Raw genomic sequence first — 20,746 nt, forward strand, 5'->3', positions numbered from 1 at the left:
CTGCAGAGTGGGGCTTACACTAGTGCTCTAACAATAGCTCTGTAGCCAGCACTGTGAAGTTGCAGCTCAGCCTCTAAAGCTGAGGGACTGGGGGGAAGAGAGGTGGGGCTTCAGAGCCCAAGATCCAGCCCCAGTCACAACCTCAAAGGGCTGCCTGCAGAGCTCTAGTACAGCCCCACTAGCTCTGGGTGGCTCCCTGCTGTGGGCATTAGAGACATATCCCCTAGCGGGGCTTTGTCTGAGCACAAGAGTCTACCCCTGGGCAGAGGCCCTGAGTCGGCATGGCACTTAGGCCCAGATGTTTCAAGGCATTTCAGCATTGCAGCGCTGAGCATCACAGCGCCTGATTGAAGAGCCTAAGGCTCATTTTCAAAAGGCCAAAATTCCTTTTGACAGTCAATGGCCACACAACAACTCCCAACAAACTTCAGTAAATAACTTGGACTAGGACCAAAGGAATAATTCAGCCCTTCAATTTATTGTCAAATCATCATCCACTGCAGTAAGGAACCAAAATCAACACAAAAATAAATTGCGGTTTGTGTGTGTTTGTGTGTGTATATAACTAAAAATGGCAACAGCAACAAAAATAAACCTTTAAATGAGTTGGTTATAGACAGTCAATATCATCATGTTACTTTGTTGGCTAGATTAATTAGGTGTGATCCAGTCCTAGCAATAGGTCTAAACATTGCCGCAGATAACAAGAATGCAACTCAAAAGCAGAAAATCAAAAACCATAAATATGATAAGGATTGAAGTTACCCCCACTCCTGCACAAAAATATAATGGTGCTTTATGTTGTATTTGTATCTGGTTTAGAGTGGATATTTTGTGCTAACACTCTTCATGTGAGCTTACATAGAATTCCTTCATTTAAATAAAAATGAAAAAAGAACAACCTTTCATAACTGCCTTTTTTCCTCCTTCCATTCATTTTGTTTAAATTATTTTTTTCTATACAAGGTAAGTACATTGTCTGTACAAAGTTAAATATACATATTTACAATCATACTTCTGAAGCACTTTGAGTCTTCTCTTCCGTTGATCTCAGCGAAAGATAAGTGTTTTTAAACCCAGGAGTATGGCTAATTTATCAAAACGTATTGCAAGTCATGCTAACAGTCAGTTAGTTGCAGTTACTGTTAATCAGTTTGTATAAAAGCATCGGCATAAAAATAGGCATTTTCTATTATTAAATATGGCTGATGCCAAAATAGCAATCTAAACTTTTGCTATTTGTACTGGAAAGGTAGGAAGCAGTCTGATGCAACCGGTTTTATCTAGACTTTTTTCTTTTTGAAATAGAAGTTCTATCAAAAAGAGCATTCATTTTTGACTTACAGGCAAGTATGTGGGCAAGCTGTGTTTTTTCAAAAAAGTACAAATATATGCAGCTGGTAGTAGCTGTTTAAACACAGCTTTACAAATTGGTTTGTCTTGCTAGTTTCATTAGGAGGCAGCCAAAATGTGTGTGTTTAATCAAGAACCACCACCACCAAAAAAAAAGCAAGCTCAGTAATATTTTGACAGAGCTCATGCTCAAATAAATTGGTTAGTCTCTAAGGTGCCACAAGTACTCCTTTTCTTTTTAGTAATATTTTGCTAGCATCTATCCTAATGTCTACGATAGAATACCAGGAAAAAATAAATTCTTTATTGCAAAGAGTACACTTCAAAATGTGTGCAGTTATTCAGCGCAACATTTAGGGGGAAAACAGCCATGGGATTTGCAAACAGGATCTGTGCCCCCTACATTCTCCATTATTTGTGTTCCATTTTTATAAAATCTGGGTTGATTCCTCATGGAAATTGTAACCCTGTTCATTTCTATGCACACAATACGCTCACCCATATACACACACACACAGAAAAACCTGCAGGGGTGGATATTATGAAGCAGAATATTACCAAAGTTGAGGGTATTTTTTTGGCTGATTGCTCTGGATTAAACTGTCAGTTCAAAGCCCCTCCCCATTTGATAGAGTGCTACCTAGTCTAACCACATAAAACCGTTCTCTGCCTGCCCTGTACGTTACGGTGCACATCACAAAGAAAGAATTGAGAATGAAAGTGGGAGGCAGAGTGAAAATTACCTTGCAGATGGGGGTAATCTCAGAGAAAGCCTCCCCCAGTTATAGAGAGGGAGCAGCTGCAGAGCTGCATGTTGCTCCAATGCATCACAGTTTCCATTGCTTTTTCTCTCACACAAGCAAAACCTATCACACACTCTATTCTGCTGCTTCCCCCAACTCTGTCTCAGAGGTAAGTACTCAATGAAAAGAATGAAAACTAAGCTCTGTCCTCAGAACTCTTGGGGAGGAGGGGCAAATAACACAAAGGCAGCATTGTAAACTAGAAACTTTGTCTCTTTCCTTCAGCAAACAAGAACAGTAAGCCCAGCGTCACTCAGACCCAGACCTGCACATTCAACCCAGAACTGTACCACATAACCACATCCCCATTCCACTTCTCATCTTCTGTTTATTACATTAATAAATTGTCTGATTTCAAAGGTCTTTGCTACTTAAATGTTGTCTGGTAACAAAGCATACTAATCAGCGTTGCAGGCGCATGATTGTTTTAAAGGTACAGCAGTTTCACGTAGTTGCCTGGGAAAGTGCCAAACTGTCTTGTTCTCCGAGACGTACCTGTTGGGAAAGAAAACGAGAACGCAATTGAATAAGATGGAGCTACAGGGGAAGGTCACTGGGTTTGGAAATGGAAAGAGCAGCCTGCTTTGTTTGTAAGCCAGACTGGGTACAAATCATTGTTCTTGGCAACGCAGGAGAAGAGGGGTCCTGGTCAAAAATTCTGTTGTTCCTGAATAGAATTAACTGAAACACTTTTGTCACTAACCGCACTCATTTTGTTTTTTAATTTTAATACAGCAGTTGTTAGTGCTGGATTGACAGGGCTGTAGCCTACGGGCCAGACTCTGATCTTTGCTACATCCATTTAAATCAGCTGAAATCAATGGAGTGATTTGCCCAGGTGCGATGGAGAGCACAATCTGGGCCTGTGGCCTCAGAACACAATCGGGCCAGGCTTCCATGTGCTTTGCACCCACAGATGGGCCTGAGGTCCAAAGAGCTCATCTCCCATTGCATTGCTTGTGGTCAAACTTACAAAAGAACTCAGCACCCAGCATACTTAGGTCTTTGGAAAATCTGGCTTGGGCACACACAGGTTTCATAGTGTGCCTCAGCCCTGCTCTGGAGGGAAGCCCTGCTACGAGAGAGGGGCTCTCAAGCCTCTCAGGGTATGTCAACACTTGAGTGAGGAGGAGGAGACATGACCATGGCTAGCTCTCCTAGACATAGCACACGGCTGTCTTGAGTGTCTCTCCACCAGGGAAGCTAGGATCGCACTCAGCTGCTAGCCTCTCCCCCCACTCGTGCTGCTGCGCTGCACTCCATTTCTAGCACGCTTGCTCAGTGAGAGCTTGGCAGGTATGTGTCCTCGAACTGCCAAGCACACCCCAGCTTGATGCATGCACATACCCTTGGTCTGTGACCCATTCAGCTCTTGGCATCTCTGCTGAGATTGCTACCAGGCATGCCAGCTACCATCCCTTTTGGAAATGGGCAGTGCATTGGTGTATTCCTTTTTTCTGCTTAAATGAGAGTCATAATCACCGGCTACTCCGCTGCTTGTCTACCAAACCCTTTCCTTCAAATCATTCTTTAAAATCCGCTTCTCTCGGCAATCCCCCCTCTAACACTCCTTTCCTGCTCAGCCCTTCCCCTGTGACTTGGCTTGTTCAGAGCAAGTTCCCTGAGCCAGGGGAAGTGTGTATGAAGTGCAGTGCAGCCCTGCAGCACTGGATCAGTGCGGCAGTACAATTAGAGACGGCCGATTTTCTTCCTTCGAGACTTTTTGATGAAGAATGGTCCTTTTGGGAAACTTAATTTTGCCAAAAGCTTTTTTTTTTTTTTTTTTTTGGTTTAAAATTTTCTGCTGTCTTTAAAAAATAGAAATTTTGAATTTTGGAAATTTGATTTTCTGGACTGTAGGGCTATTTTATTTATTTATTTATTTTATGTTTGTCTCCCCTCCACATATTTCTTCCTCTCCCCTTCCCCCCGCCACCAATTTTCCTTTCTCCACTCTCTGTAACATGTCAAAGCTTCCTCAACTTTGGAAAAATTCCAGAGTGGCCAAAGAAAAACTGAAATTCTGTAATTATGCCACCTTTCCAAAACTGGGGAAGTTTTGAAAAGTTACAGAGTAGCAAGAGGAAAAATGAAAAAGTTGGTGGGAAAAATCCATCTGCCTGGATATCATTCCTGTATTGTTCTCAGTGGAAAAAATATGGGAAGAGAGGAAATTAAAAATGTTTCAAAAATATTTCATGACAAATTTTGGGAAAAAACCCCAAAACATTGCTCCATTTTGAAGCAATTTACAAATTTTGACATTTTCCACTATTCCCCATTTTTTACTGCCTATAATAATAATAATAATAAAATAAACATAGGATGCACTCACCCACAAACCAGCCATCGTCGCATTTCTCCATGACATCTACAATATCTCCATCCCTTAGCTCCAGCTCATCGTCGTTCTGGGGAATATAGCTGTACAGGGCTTGGTAGCTAAGTCTAAAAGCCAAGAGAGGGAGAGAGATGTTACAAATTATTCAGTGAACTCTGCGGACATCCAATCACGTCCAATACACACTGCATTTTGAAAAGCTACCACATGTTTATTGTATGTCCTATTGTGGAGTCCAAAACCAATTGTAAACAACCTGTGCTGCTAAAGCAGGGCTAGGCATTGTCACGCGAACACAGTCCCCAGCAAGGAACAATGCTACAGCTGCACTGCAAGGAGCATCCCAAAGAAGGAACTGGGATTAGGAAGCCACAACTTCCTCTTTGTTCTGCCCTTACTCCCAGGGAGTACTGCTGGTAGAACCAAGACTCCACCATTCCCCACCTCCTCCATATTCTGGGTATATCCACTTCTGTCTTGGGCAGAACGGGAGTTCATTTGCTTGCCCAGGCCTCTAGTCATATTCCACTGCACACCGAGTGTCCTGGTGCCTGACTGAAATGCCTTTGAGAAAGGTTCGCTTTGTACACAGCAACTGTTTGAAGAAGAGTATAGACAGGAGAAATCAGGGACCAAATTCTGCTGAGATATACACATGCGACTCCACTGCAACCAAGAGGGAGCCTGTGGGTTTGGAGATGAAGCTGATCCAAGCCCATAGCTCTGAGCAACCCCCGGAGCTTTGAGTGAAGTTTGGCTCCAGTTCCCAGCCTTGTGGCTCAGCCCTACCTCTCCTTGGGAGTGAAATCGGTGCTGGTGATAGGTGCCAAATGTCCAGTCCTGGAGACTCTAGTCCTCAAGTTCTCCAGAGACTAGGCTGGTGGGAAGCACAAGCTCCTTTGATGCTGCCCCACCAATGTACTTCAATCACAAATGTTTCCCAAGGAGTTAGAGAGTAGTTTTGGCTGAGAGTTTGAAAGCCATCTAGGGGATTTAGATACACAATCCCCATTGATATTAATGGAAGTTATGTGTTTAAATGCCCTAGGCCAGTGGTTCTCAACCAGGAGTACGTGTACCCCTAGGAATACGCAGAGGTATTCCAGGGGGTACTCAACTCATCTAGAACAGTGTTTCTCAACCTTGGGGTGGCAGCCCCCATACGGTTGCCAACTTTGGCTGGATGAATTCCTGGAGATTTCATCTCATGATATAATCTTTAATTCCTGGAGATTCCAGGACAATCCTAGCTTCCAGGGTGGTCATGGGATCACAAATGCTGGGGTGGCATTAGGGGGTGGTAAGTAGGTCAATTGCTTGGGGCCCCATGCCACAGGGGTCCCCGCAAAGCTAAGTTACATGCTTCAGCCCCACCACCTGGGGCTCGAGCTTCAGACAAGGCTCACAAGTGAAAAACAAGCTCAAGTATCACACTGAAATGTAAGTACAATATTTATATTCCAATGGATTTATTTTATAATTGTATGGTAAAAATGAGAAAGTCAGCAATGTTTCGGTACTAGTGTGCTGTGACACTTTCGTGTTTTTATATCTGATTTTGTAAGCATGTAGTTTTAAATGAGGTGAAACTTGGGGTATGCAAGACAAAATCAGAAAGGGGTACAGTTGTCTGGAGAGGTTGAGAACCACTGCCCTAGGCAGCTTTGGGAATTTCAGCATTAGTCGCTAAGCCCATTCAGTCCTTGGTTTCTCTGTGGACACTGCCAAAAAGGGCCTATTGATGCCAGTGTCAGAGTGGCTATATTGTGCTGTGAACAACTAGCCACCTAGGAGCTACTGTGAACCCACCAACTCATTTCCTATGAGTCAGATGGTAGGCACCAATCTAGGCTGCATTTGAACCAGAGACCTTCAGGAGAAAGTAGCAGGTTATGGAGTCTAATTCCCTGCACTAGCAGTCCCACCAGGAAATGATACTTTCTATGCATTTAGCACCAAATTGTCCACTTTAATTAACCATGTCCCACCCACCATCTGCCTTGTGTCACACCTCTCTTGCCCTTGTCCCTTTTTATCTGGGCAACATCTATCTTAGGGGCTGATCCTGCAGTCACTTGCTGCTGGGCATGAGGCTTCCTGTCATGAGTCCTACACCCTGTAGGAAGTATATGCAGGAGTGTGACTCTTAATTGTGAGATCTCTCGAGCAGCAGCTGGGAAGCTGATTCAGATCCTGTGTATGCACGATATACTGAACATTTACCCTGTGCTAATTTCCATTATGCTTTGAAGGACTGTATTGCTTCCTCAAGCACGTCATTCTGTCTCCATGCATTGGTATGATGGACCCGATTTGCTTTGCTCCTTGGGTAGTTTTTTACCCCTGTGCAAAGCACTACCCACTCAGGATGCTCGTGCTCCCACTTCTACACAGGTGAAAATGACTTCACAAGGCAGTGAAGAATCAGGACCCCTGGCCAAAAACTTGGGACATAGTTTTTCCCTCCATCTGTGTGTAAGAAACAAGGATTCAAGCTGCAGAAAGAGACGATGTAGTACTGTCCATCCCAAGCATTCCAGAACTCCAAATCAGGGCACCCCAGTCATGTACGAGCAGCATATTGTGCCCGGTGCTGTATAAACACAGGGGTCCTGTTTTCAGGCTTTTCGCTGCGATGATGAGGGCTAGAAACTTCCTTCCTTATTTTTTTAATGAAAGCTGACACTATTGCATAATCACATGCCTCCAGGGCCTGGAGCTTTAAGGGAAACACCAAATAATGCCACACTTAACAGCACATGACAGATGCAAACCAGGCTCCTGGGAGAGAGGGCAACCAGAGCCACTTACATGTCTCCTGGTGTTTGACTCCTGTCAGGGCTGGCTCCTTGTTGATGTGCTTGAGGTTGCTGAGAAATGATTAGAGATGGTTTATTGTCATTAGAGGCCACCGTGTGGCGAGAGTCAAGAGGTTGAGAAATAGCACTGCAGTAATGAACAGACTTTTCTGCAATGTTTATGATCTCATTGCAAACTGCTTCCTGCGTGGTAGGCAGCATTGACATCCACGGAACACCCATAGAACAGTCAACAAGGAATGGGGGGGGAGGGAAAAATAGACAGGAAGAGATGGGACATTCCAGATGCAGCACATAAGTCCAGTCAAACAAAAGAGTTGTAGATCCAGGTAAATATCCAGGAAGTGGAGTGCAGAAGGGATCCAGGTGTAAGCATGGAAAAACAGGCAATACAGAAGAATTTGGTACTTAGTTGGAAGATTTGTTTAAAAAAAAACACACAATAGCGTAAGAGGTTGCAATTAGTCAGCAGTGGCACCATTGCAATCGCTACAGTTGGAATACAAGAACACACACTCCAGTCATGCACTACTCATTTAACTCTAATCCAATACAGACAATGCAATTATACCAATTCCATGTTGGCTCTGGTAGTTTTTCTAGATGCTAAATTCTATTTCTCCATTACAAATACAATGATATCTAGATTTTTTTGTGACTAAGAAAGCAGCTGGCAACTTTAAATTCTATGAAGGCGTTACTGTCTGTCTACGACTGTGCATCTGATTGAAACAGTGGCCTTACCACATAGCTCTTTTCAGACTCTGTGAGATCTGGTCCTGCTCTCAGTGAATGGTGAGAAGGCTGCGTGATCACCAAGCAAATTATAAGGAAGACATTTTAGCAGGTTACATCGGTCAGAATAAAAATTAAAAAATGATGCACAGAAAACCAAACCAAACAAACAAACAAACAAACAAAGCACAAAACCACCCACCACCACTTGATTCAGACAACAGGATTTTTTAAACAGGGGACATTGGAGAGTACAGCAATGCAATTGCATTGCAGCAGCATGTGTACTGCAAAGGGTAATAGAATGGCAAAAAAACTAAAGGGTTAGCATAGGCAACTAGAGGAGGAGATGAAAAGATGAGACACAGCTAGAGACACAGATGGCAAACAGCATTGCATTGAATTCCTGTAGGGGAAAAAGACATGGACAGAAGCACAAGTGTCAGACCTTTAGGCCAAAGACCCTAATGAAAAAGGACATTGCCATTATCTCTGGAAAGGCCCTTGGAGACATTTAGGATCAGGGAAAATGACAGCTCAGCTGCCTCCTAAAGAAGAGTGGGCCAGATCCTCAGCTGGTGTAAACTGATGCAGCTCAGCTGAAGTCACTCCAAGTGCGCCACTGTCAAAGGTGCGGGAACTGGGGGCGCGGGGGGTGCTGAAGCACCCCCAGTTTTTGTGTGGGGTCCTGCCTGCCACCCTGCGCCCAGGGTCCTGGTGCTGCTGGCCCCGCACCTGGGTCCTGACTCCCGGCTGCAGGACCTGCGCCTGGAGCTCTGTTCTTGGCCCCGCACCTGGGGACTCAGCTCCTGGCTGCTGCCGGCCCCGCGCCCAGGGCTCTGTTCATGGCCTGCCACTTGGAAGCATGCGAGGTCCCCGCTGCCGCCGGCCCCACGCTGGAGGCTCTGCTCCCGGCCTCGCACGTGAGGTCCCAGCCTTGGCCCCCTTACCCCTGTCTGCGTCCCCCCTCCCCCCTCCGAGCCATGGCCCCTCTCCTGGCCCCAACTCTGGGGTGTGGGGGAGGGTACAGACAGGAGTGAGGGAGGAGGTGAGGTAAAAAGTTTGGTGTGGGGACCACTGGCTTTCAGCACCCCCACTGTAAAAAATGTTCCAGCACCACTGGCCATTGTCACTGCATGGGAGCTACACTGATTGACACTAGGTGAGGGTCTGAGCTGTCACATGAATTCTAAGAATGCAGCAGCCTTTCAGAGGGACCAGTGCTTCTGAACAGAGATGGGCCTGGACCCAACCCCCACATCCACACACACCCAAGCTTTAGAGCCATTCTGAACACTGCCACCTAGGTGCATCTTTTCTTCCGCATTGCTCCTTCTCCACCTCCCCCCACCACCTCCCCATTGGAGAGCCATTCCCATGCCCTAGATTACTTTCAAGAAAATGCAGCTTGTCTGGAGACTCTCAAGGTACACGCAACTGGATGGAACATGAGAAAAATCCCACTACAAATATTTGCATTTACATTGCGATCTTGCATTTTTTACACACTCAGAACTCCTAAGGAAAGCAGTGGGCATACTGTCTGTGCAAGAAGTGCAGGACTCGTCCTCTGTAGGGCTACTATTCTAGTCTGCAATACAGATGGGTTGCCTAGGGTAAGGAATGTTGCCACTAGCTGTGAGATTTCAGTAAAACGCTAGACCCAAATCTTTTTCCAGAGGGTCCATTTCACTCTTTCCCCGTATTTTTTGTTCATTTCTGTGCACCCTCTGCACTGCTGAGTTCTCTAAAGGCCTTGGTGTGCTTGCAGCTCAGGAGAAAGGCTCCTCACGGCATTTCCAGACAGAGTGGAGGGAGGAAATAAAGAACTTAATGGATGGCAGGAGATTTCCAGCTTGAGTTTGGACACTCAAGAGACTCAGCTAGTTCAGAGGAGCGTAGCGGGGCTAACCTCAGCCATGGGGTAGCTCCCTTGAAGTTTCTGTGAACGTGAGCTCCAATCTTCTGGACGTTCCCCCATTGCTCCATCAAAGACTAAAGTATCCTCCCCCCAGTTCCTTCATCTTAAGGTCCGTGACCAGTATGCCCACCCAATCGCAATGCAGCCAGAAATCTACTCCAGTCAATCTGTCTCTCTGGGGATTAATAATTACTCCTGGATCATTTTGCTCAGAAACTATTTGTTCTGACTTTGTATGTTTCAGTAGAGAGAAAATAGAAAGCGATTGGGATGGTCTTACCACAATGGAATTAGAGCTCATGGCATTTATTGGGTAGTCTGAAATTGTTACAGGACTTTTGGAAGTCATTCCTGCATCAGTCCTCAAAGGCTAATAGGATGATTAGAAAGTCAAAATTAATATTCTGTAAAGGAATTCAATATAGTACATCAAAGGCAAAGAACTCAGAGTTAACTGAGGAGAGAAAAGCTGATTTTCATGGCTATGGTACACAGCATCTACACATAAGAATTATGGTTTGATTCAGGAAAACTCAGGTCTGTCCCATCCTAATACATTCCTTGCTGGAAATGCCCCTTAAGACCATAAAATAGTAAGGCCCATGTAAATGGACTCACAGGGAGCTGCACTGGTGCATATACATATACACTGTAATTATATATATTATGTTTATACACTTACACCTGGATCCCTTCTGCACTGGCACATATATATATATAAACATCTGGCTCGCCTCCCACCATGCACTTTCAGAATCTGATCATTCATCCCCTCCATAGTAAAGGCCTGGTGAAATTAGTGGGCATCTGTTCCTTGATCTCAATAGGACTTGGGCCAAAAGTGGAGGTGATGAGCTGGCCCTAACTCAGGATTTGCCCAGCATGGCCCATGGGGGTACAGCTGGGAATAATGTGACGAGAAGGAGAAAAGGAAAACGTGGGCTGAACTGCAGGGAGAACCACTGGATTGTGGGATAATCTCCCAATGGTAGGAATGGAAACCCCAATCCGCTGCGATAGTAAAACTAGACAGGCACAAGCCTGGGCAATATAGCGTAAGGACCCATCCCCAGCTGGCAGGCAGTGCGGGAGGGAAGAGAACGAGGCGACCTAAGAGGTAGAGATTCCAAGGCCAGAAGGGACCCTTGTGACCATCTTGTCTGGACCCCCTGAGTAACACAGGCCAGAGAGCTGCCCCACATAATACCTAGAACAGAGCTCTTAGAAAAATATCCAATCTCGAGTTAAAAATGGTCAGTGATGGAAAATCCACCATGACCCTTGGGAAATTGTTCCAGTAGTTAATTACCCTCACTGTTAAAAATGTACACTTTATTTCCAGTCTGAATTTGTCTAGCTTTAATTTCCAGCCATTGGATTGTGTTAGACCTCTCTCTGCTAGATGGAAAATCCCATTATTAAATACTTATTCCCCATGTAGATACTTATAGACTGTAATCTAGCCATTCCTTAACCTCCTCTGTGTTAAACTAAATAAATTGAGCTCTTTGAGTCTATCACTACAAGGCATATTTTCTAATCCTTTAATCATTCTTGTGGCTCTTCTCTGAAACCTCTCCAATTCATCAACATCCTTCTTGAATTGTGGGCACCGGATCTTGTCATCTCTACTTTCTGGAGGGGCGGGGGGAGAAGGGGAATGTTTATATAATCATATTGCTGTCCAACAAATGACCCTGCCACCGTGGTTTTGTATTCAAATGGTCAACATATTTTAAAAGAAAAAAGATTTTGTAAAACCAAAATACCAATACATTGGGGATGCGGCGGGGAGGGGGGGCAGCGTTTAAATATAGCATGTATACATGGGTAGAGGGGCTTTCATTGGCACATTCAAATGTTGTAATTGCCCTCTAAATAAACAGACACACACAAACTCAGAGAGCAGGCTGAAGTATCTGATCATATGATGCATAAATTTAAAGCTGTAAAACAGAGGGATCTCTTGGAGAAATTAATCCACCTCCACCGGTGTTTAATTTAAACATAAAGCTCTAAAAGTAACATACCGTACAAATCCCATCAAAGCAACAGATTTACAATAATGCTCAGTGCTACATCCTCACCAAAGCAAAGCGCTTAAACACATGCTTAATTTCCATGGACTTCAATGGCACTAAGGTGCTTTGCTGAATAGAGAGAAACTTAAGCACATGCTTAACATAAAGTTAAGTTATATGAACATTAACTATTTAGTCAAATGGCAAGAGCCTGCCTTGTTCCCCATGTCACAGGCATGAGTAATGACACAGCTTTGTCACGATGCCAGAATAAATCTGCACAATTTAATAGTTCAGGCACCCACTGAGATAGGTTTTTCTTGTTAGAAAAAAGCTCATGAGTGGGATTTTCCAAAGTGCTCAACACTGGCCCACCTCTTTTCCCATTGAAGTCAGTTGGTTTCAATGTACTTATTTAATCCAACATTTTTGCTTCCTAACCAAAAAATGCCTTTTTCCAGCTGTACCCCCTGTATCGCTCCATCCCTTCCAGGTGGGGGGAAGCAAAGGATGACCTTAACATAAACTGACAGACAATTGGTATCTTTTCAAACAAAGAAGCACAGCAGCAATGATACGTCTCCACGTGAATGGACTGTTCTGAATGAAGAGGGGGACTCCTCAGCTTAGCTGATGAAGCAAAGAAAAACTAAATCTATTACATATAGACCCCAGTAGAAAGGAGACTAAGAGCTCTCACAAAGGATGCTGAAAATGTCACTTAGAGCTGCACAAAGCTTGCTCAAGGTCTCATCTAAAGCTCTTTGAAGTCCACAGAAGGACTGTGGTGGGCTTCGGATCAGACCCTAGGACTAGCTCTATGGTAAAAATTTTTTTCCAAAATGTTCCCGTGCTACCATGGCACTGGCAGGCATTTTAACCACAGTTTCATGCAGCCCTTCTTTGAGCTTAGAAACACAGGGGGCCAGACGGAAACCTGTCTACACTAGTGCTCCTGCTGCTGCTTCCGCTGGTAGAGCTCAACCGGTGGCAGCAAAAGTGGGAAACTGTAGGGAAAAAAAAATCTTAGTGTGGACAGAGCTTTAGGTAACAAATGAAACATAGCTGAATGGGATCCATGGGGCCACATGCCAGATACAAATCATGCGCTCATTCCACCACACTGTATGTTGTGTCGCCATTTCCATCAATGCAAAGCGGGTGAAAATCATCTCCATACAGATTTGCCAGTGTTTGACACCCACATCGCACTGGTGGAAATGACTACATAGGCTATGATTCATTTACACTACAGTCCCTCTGCACTCTCAGAGTGGTGTAAAGGGGCCTCAGTGTAAATTAGAATCAGTCTCACAAACTGAAATGCAAAGGAAGCTCTGGCTGGCCTAGATAGATAGATTTATGTAAAACCTTTCACCTGTTACTAGATGTGCTTAGATGTTGTTAGATGTTTGGCTGTGTGCGTGTTCCCTCTGTGTGCTGCCCCAGTCCTGTGCAGACAGCTGGCATGGTAGACCTTGAGCGAACTGTTAAGGGACGAAGGCACCCAGCCAGGTTTACTGTCAACGAAGCATGGTACTAGTATCCTGCAGACTCTACCGAACCACTAAAACATGTATGCCCATAACAATGGACCAGCTCAGTGAATGGCGGGACTTTCCGTTCCTCCCTAGGCCAGACAAAGAGACTCCCTCTGAGATACATCTTTATATCCCAGTACAAACAAGTTAGTACTGCCTCTCTGACATAGTTAGTTACTGCCACTGATGTGGCTAGTTATCACTCATTATCTGTACATGATGGTTCGATCAAAACATCTCTATTACGTACTGTCATCCTAACCTTATCTTTTAGGAGGGGTCAGTGTGTTCCTATTATTCTTGGGGAATGTTTTTGTACCATCCTTGGGATGTTCTGGTATCACTTGATATCGGGATGTGTTTGCGTGAGTACTCTGTGCTTAGCACTTCTTAGGAATGTGTATTTCTGCAATATCAGCCCTGTTCTTGCCAGATTCTGTTGGCAGGTCCTGCCTTATACCAGGCCTCTGATACAAGGGCTTATGTCTCAGGCTCTCTTGCTACTACATTCCCCCGCTTTTTGTCTTTTTATGGGGAGGATGTTTACCCATCGTCCTGGAAAAATATAATGCATGGACTGAAGGTGGCCCAGTGAGCTAAACACTGTTATGGGGCCCCCTTACTTTCCCATCCACACATTCATGCCCCATGTGTCCCTTAGTCTGCACATTCCCTCATGCGACTGATGGACAGATTTTATTTTCCAATTGTTATTAGTCCCTTATAGTGGGCCTGGGAATATTAGACCCGGGACTTTGATTGAGGAATGTAGTTTTATGATTGAACCTTGGGGGCACTCCCAGATAATTAATACATATGAATAATATGGATATGATATATATATATTTGTAGTGTATATGGATATATATGTATGTAAGGTAAGTGGGGAAGTGGGATACCGGGAGGAAATACAAGGAGGATGGTGCAACAGGGGAGTCCTCCTGATTCATACTGAGAAAGGGCAATCGGCTAGTTATCTTACGTGCCTGTACATGAAAGCAAGAAGCCTGGGAAACAAGCAGGAAGAATTGGAAGTCCTGGCACAGTCAAGGAACTATGACGTGATTGGAGTAAGAGAGACATGGTAGGGTAACTCACTTGACTGGAGCACTGTCATGGATGGGTATAAACTGTTCAGGAAGGACAGGCTGGGGAGAAAAGGTGGAGGAGTTGCACTGGATGTAAGAGAGTGGAATGATTGCTCAGAGCTTCAGTATGAAACTGGAGAAAAGCCTGTTGAGAGTCTTTGGGTTAAGTTTAGAGGCAAGAGCAACAAGGGTGATGTTGTGGTGGGAGTCTGCTATAGACCACCAGACCAGGAGGATGAGGTAGACAAGGCTTTCTTTGGACAACTAACAGAAGTTTCCAGATCACAGGCCCTGGTTCTCATGGGGGACTTCAATCGCCCTGACATCTGCTGGGAGAGCAATTCAGCAGTGCACAGACAATCCAGGAAGTTTTTGGAAAGTGTTGGGAACAACTTCCTGGTGCAAGTGCTGGAGGAACCAACTAAGGGCCATGTGTGATGGTGCCCCCCCAGAAGGCTTTATGGAAATATGCTTATGAATATTTGACATAACTAAAATATGTTCTATGCTACATATGCCATGTAATACATCTATGTAAAGGTTATAATCTACTGAATCTATTAATCCTATTTGTATGCATGTATCATTTTTGTATTCAAAGTTATGAATATTGGCCGTGTACTGTCTTGATTTCTGAATAACCTTAGCAGAGCATTTGATCAGTTTCTGGAGAAAGGAATTCGCAAAGTTAAGTGCCCAATCAAGAAGCACTTAAGGAACAATGCATCTTGGAATGCTCCAATCCACATAAGAAGTCTTCCTGGAGACATTCAAGGTGCCATGTGGGCAATGGCTTCTGCCTGTAAAAACTGTGAGACATGCATGGACATGTGACTTGCCCAGGTGACTCCAGAACTCCATCTTGGAGTTGGACTTTGCATAGGTGAGAGGAGGGGGTCTGCACCCACAAGAGAAAGTCTATTTAAGCCCATGGGAGACCCCTCCATTTTGTCTTCAGCTGGCTAAGGAGATAGCCTCTCCACCCCCAAGGATACTTGAAAGAAACTGGAACAAAGGACAGTAACTCCGGGGGTGTGAGTGCTTGCTGGACCCAGACTAGAAGGAAGCTAGTCTGTAAAAGAGAGCTTACTGGAACTGGTGAGGTTTTTATCTGTATTCAGTTTGATTAGACATAGACTTGCGTGTTTTATTTTATTTTGCTTGGTAATTCACTTTGTTCTGTCTGTTACTACTTGGAACCACTTAAATCCTACTTTCTATATTTAATAAAATCACTTTTTACTTATTAATTAACCCAGAGTATGTATTAATACTTGGGGGGGCAAACAGCTGTGCATATCTCTCTATCAGTGTTATGAGTTTACCTTGTATAAGCTTTATACAGGGTAAAATGGATTTATTTAGGGTTTGGACCCCACGGGGAGTTGGGCACCTGAGTGTTAAGGACAGGAACACTTCTGTAAGCTGCTTTCAGTTAAGCCTACAGCTGTTAGGGGTCGTGGTTCAGACCTGGGTCTGGGTTTCCAGCAGGCTAGCGGGTCTGGCTCAAACCAGGCAGGGCACTGGAGTCCTAAGCTGACAGGGCAGGAAAACAAGGGCAGTAGTCTTGGCACATCAGGTGGCAGCTCCCAGGGGGTTTCTGTGATCGAACCTGTCACACCATGCTCCTCTTGACCTGCTGTTCACAAACAGGGAAGAATTGGTAGGGGAAGTAGAAGTGGGTGGCAACCTGGGCATCAGTGACCATGAGATGGTCAAGTTCAGGATCCAGATAAAAGGAAGAAAGGAGAGCAGCAGAATACGGACCCTGGACTTCAGAAAAGCAGACTTTGACTCCCTCAGGGAACTGATGGGCAGGATCCCCATGGAGGCTAATATGAGGGGAAAGGAGTCCAGGAGAGCTGGGTGTATTTTAAAGAAGCCTTATTGAGGGCGCAGAAAGAAACCATCCCGATGTGCAGGAAGAATAGCAAATATGGCACTTGACCAGCTTGGCTTAACAGAGAAATCTTCAGTGAGTTAAAACACAAAAAGGAAGCTTACAAGAAGTGGAAACTTGGACAGATGACTAGGGAGGAGTATAAAGATATTGCTCGAGCATGCAGAGATGTAATCAGGCAGGCCAAAGCATAACTGGAGTTACAGCTAGCAAGGGATGTGAAGGGTAACAAGAAGGGTTTCTACAAGTATGTTAGCAACAAGAAGGCGTGGAACCCTGACTGAATGGGGGGGCAACCTAATGACAGATGATGTGGAAAGAGCTGAAGTACTCAATGCTTTTTTTGCCTTGGTCTTCACAGACTAGGTCAGCTTCCAGACTGCTGCACTGGGCAGCACAGTATGGGGAGGAGGTAAGCAGCCCTCAGTGATGAAAGAACAGGTTAAGGACTATTTAGAAAAGCTGGAAATGCACAAGTCCATGGGCCAGATACAATGCATCCGAGGGTGCTGAGGGAGTTGGCTGATGTGATTGCAGAACAATTAGCCATTATCTTTGAAAACTCGTGGCGAGCAGGGGAGGTCCCGGACGATTGGAAAAAGGCAAATATAGTGCCCATCTTTAAAAAAGGGAAGGAGAATTTGGGGAACTGGTCAGCCTCACCCGGCAAAATCATGGAGCAGGTCCTCCATGTGTCCAGTTTTGGGCCCCCCACTACAAAAAGGATGTGGACAAATTGGAGAGAGTGCAGCAGAGGGCAACGAAAATGATTGGGTGATGGGGCACATGACTTATGAGAAGAGGCTGAGGGAAGTGGGCTTATTTAGTCTGCAGAAGAGAAGATGGGGGGATTTGATAGCAGCCTTCAACTATCTGAACGGGGGTTCCAAGGAGGATGGATCTCGGCTGTTCTCAGTGGTAGCAGATGACAGAATAAGGAGCAATGGTCTCAAATTGAAGTGTGGGAGGTCTAGGTTGATTATTAGGAAAAACTATTTCACTAGGAGGGTGATGAAGCACTGGAACGGTTTACCTAGGGAGGGGGTGGAATCTCCATCCTTAGAGGTTTTTAAGGCAAAGTCCTGGCTGGAATGATTTAGCTGGGGTTGCTCCTGCTTTGAGCAGGAGGTCCGACTAGATGACCTCCTGAGGTCTCTTCCAAGCCTAACCTTCTATGATTCGATGTATGTGTACATATAATACCACCTTATATTCAAGCATAATAATAATTTTTCAATCTGGTGTTGTAGTTTGGCCCCTTTACTTTGGTGCTGCATATAGCAACACATTGGTGACCACCGACTACTGATCTGGTAAGTAAGCGAGCTGTCCTCTGTAGGAATCACAATCTAACATGACAGAAAACCACCAGCTAGGGAACCCCCTTAGCCCCTCCCTGCAAAATCCCACTTAGTGTAATAAGGTACGGATGTACAGTAAGGATAACCTATAACATGAATAAACAGTACTACGTGGGGCTGGGGCGGCACACAGAGGGAACACACACACAGAGGGGATTGTAAATTTATGTAGAATTTGGCCCATTTTAATGTATTGAGTTAGTACAAGAGATAGGAGTGAACCAGAACCCCAGGCCAAACAGCCCCACATGTGAGAGGGTCTGACATCTGGAACAAAACTTGGCTTTGAATTTCACAATTAAGAGCTGCTCTCTAGAATGAGCTCAACTGGGACTGCAAACTGAAAAACACCCACAAACATTGAGGATGAGCAGTGTCGAAACTGAGGTCCAAACCTGGATCTGCATTCTGTAGCTCAGTTTAATTTCTGCTAAGAGCTCGTCTATATGAGGATATATACCATCATTACTACTGGTATAACTCCCACCTGTGGACACTGATCCAGAACAACAGTGGCCTTTTTTCGGTTTTACTTATGTCACTTTTATAATTATACCAGTATAGGAACGCCAGAACATTTCCCCACATGGACAAGACTTAGTGCTTTTAGCATTCAGTTAAAAATAATAGATATCCCATTACCTGAATGGCTTGTGGAGACACTGTTTGCATGAGCAGAATTGTAGGCACCAACTCATGGGCCAGTTTCCAAATCTGGCCTTCTATTTGTGCATACAAATGTGCTAACTGCACCCTAAGTAACTGCCCACAAACTTGGAGGGCAGGTTGAGGCCTCTCATAATGCAATGCATAATTTTAACTTGATCCTCACAATGCTGTAGTTGTCATGGCATATGGAATAAAAATGTTGGCTTGATAACCCCCCAAAAAGGACATCACAGTCATATTATCAGCAGGGCAGAAAATCATAAATAAAACAGCATCAGTTCAGAGTTTAGTCTGAAAGTGCATCCTTAGCTTTATCATTTTGTGATCACATCCTGTTATCTCTCTCTCTTTCTCTCACATACACATGGGGAACACACACACACACACACACACACACACACACAGAGCTATCCCTTGGGTACAGTGAATTGGGGCGCCTGCCCCAGGCCCTGCGCTTTGTGGGGGCCCACGGGTGGGGAGATGAGGTGGGCGGGTGAGCGGGGTGAGGAGGCGAACAGGGAGGTGAGCAGGGGGAAGCGAGGAGGAGCCCCCCTAACAGAACCTCGCCCTTCCCCAGAGCCTCCTGCCCACTGGCAGGCCCTGCCGATCAGCAGGGTTGCGGTGGGGCCTTTGGGGAAGGGGTGGAATGGGTGCGGGGCCTGGGCGGAGCCAAGGGGAGCACCCCCCGGCAGATAGGTGCTAAGTTTCTAATGTCCCGGGCCCCGCACCTCCCTAGGGACAGCCCTGCACACACACACATACACACACACAGCGCTCCCAGTAGGGATGAGTGAATTAAATGCTAGGAGAAAACACAAACCCACATGTAAATTGCAAATTTTGATTTTTTAAAATCTGAACTAGAAACAAACCCACCCTTAGGGTCAGGTACTTGGAATCTAAATCAAAATGGTAAATTCTGGGGGATGGGACTGGGAAGGTGGCTGTTTAATGAACATTTGCCCATTTAAAGCCCTTGTCCCCAGGGGAAATGGGGACAGAGGTGAGCGAAGGGAAAATCATAGGCTCAACTCCATACTTCACCCTCAGAGAGCAGCTGATGATCACGGAAATGACTAAAAATGGCAACAGGTGTCCAGATTCATACTCTATCCATGAATTCTGGATCAAATTTGCACACTTTACAGGTGAAAACAAGATTGTTTCCCAACAACCAACACCCCACACTAGCCTTTGCAAAGAGTGTACTTTCTCCTTCATACATTGCCAGCCAGTGGAAGTGAGCTGGAAGTACACTGATGTGTAAACAGACTAGAATACCTCTTATTCCTTTCGGAGGAATAGAGAGGAGGGGGTATCAGCTGTTCAGTGCTGACACTGAGCTGTTTATGTTACAACAGTATTAACACTGGCTCCTTTGGTAGTGTTTGTAGGGAATTTGAGTGTTAGTGGGTGCCACAGAACCAGCTGAAAAACCAGGCTGGACATTAGCTATGCCAGAAACACTCTCCCCTCAACACAAAGCAATCAAACCAATAATCACAGAATTAGCTACCCACTGTCCTACAGATATGAGCCAGATCCAAAACTCTGGATGCAAACACGTACAAACCCCATGCCCCTAACTTTGGGCCACTTGAAATCTGATCCTGAAGTTTACAAGGCCCCCCTACCTTCTTAATGTGCTGAGCCAGAACTCCAGGTTCTAACAGGTCCTAACAGCTTTAAGTGTTCCCACTCCAGCTCTGAACGCTGCAGCCTGAGCCCATCTTTACTGGCCCGTACCAGAAAAAGGTGGTTAGTAACTTTTGGAAGCAAATAAAAAACAACCTCTAGAAAACCATCTTCTTGATACATTACATCCCTCTTACTCAGAGATGGATTAAGATTTACTGGGGCCCTGGCACAAAGAACATTTGAGCCCCCCACACCCAGCCACAGGGCCCCACCCCCTGCTCCTCCCCAAGGCCCTGGCCAGGCTGGAAGTGGGAGACGGACGGTAGCAAAAGCTTCCCAGGGATCCCGGGCCACCTACCCTGGGTGGTGGGCCCTGGGGGGCAGGGACATGGACTGGGGGTTACTCTTGGGCACGCTGGCCCCCTGCCCAGGGCAGGTGGAGGGTCTGGGGCTCCCCACAGTGCACAGGCGCCAACTTCCTCCAGCCTCTGGGGGTGCTCAACCCCCTGCTCTGACCCAGGCCTTGCCCCCTTCCCTCAAACCCCCACCCCGATTC

At 45.4% G+C, this 20,746-nt stretch overlaps 1 protein-coding gene across 9 annotated transcripts in view; it reads right to left on the minus strand.

Annotated features, from left to right (window-relative positions):
- Positions 1-459: 459 nt before the first annotated feature.
- The window catches only part of SORBS1 (sorbin and SH3 domain containing 1), a 262,831-nt gene continuing 242,544 nt past the window's right edge, over positions 460-20,746 (minus strand). For 5 of the 9 annotated variants that reach the window (XM_074958401.1, XM_074958402.1, XM_074958404.1 and 2 more), the window contains 4 exons: positions 8,061-8,120; positions 7,309-7,499; positions 4,492-4,604; positions 460-2,651 (listed from right to left, as the gene is read on the minus strand). In XM_074958401.1, coding sequence (XP_074814502.1) covers positions 2,584-2,651; positions 4,492-4,604; positions 7,309-7,499; positions 8,061-8,120 — 432 coding nt within the window. In that variant the 3' untranslated portion in view covers positions 460-2,583. The remainder of the gene's footprint in view (positions 2,652-4,491; positions 4,605-7,308; positions 7,500-8,060; positions 8,121-20,746) is intronic. The other 4 variants (XM_074958409.1, XM_074958406.1, XM_074958407.1 and 1 more) reach the window with 1 other exon arrangement.

This window comes from Natator depressus, chromosome 7, assembly GCF_965152275.1.
Source record: "Natator depressus isolate rNatDep1 chromosome 7, rNatDep2.hap1, whole genome shotgun sequence".
Lineage (NCBI taxonomy): Eukaryota > Metazoa > Chordata > Testudines > Cheloniidae > Natator > Natator depressus.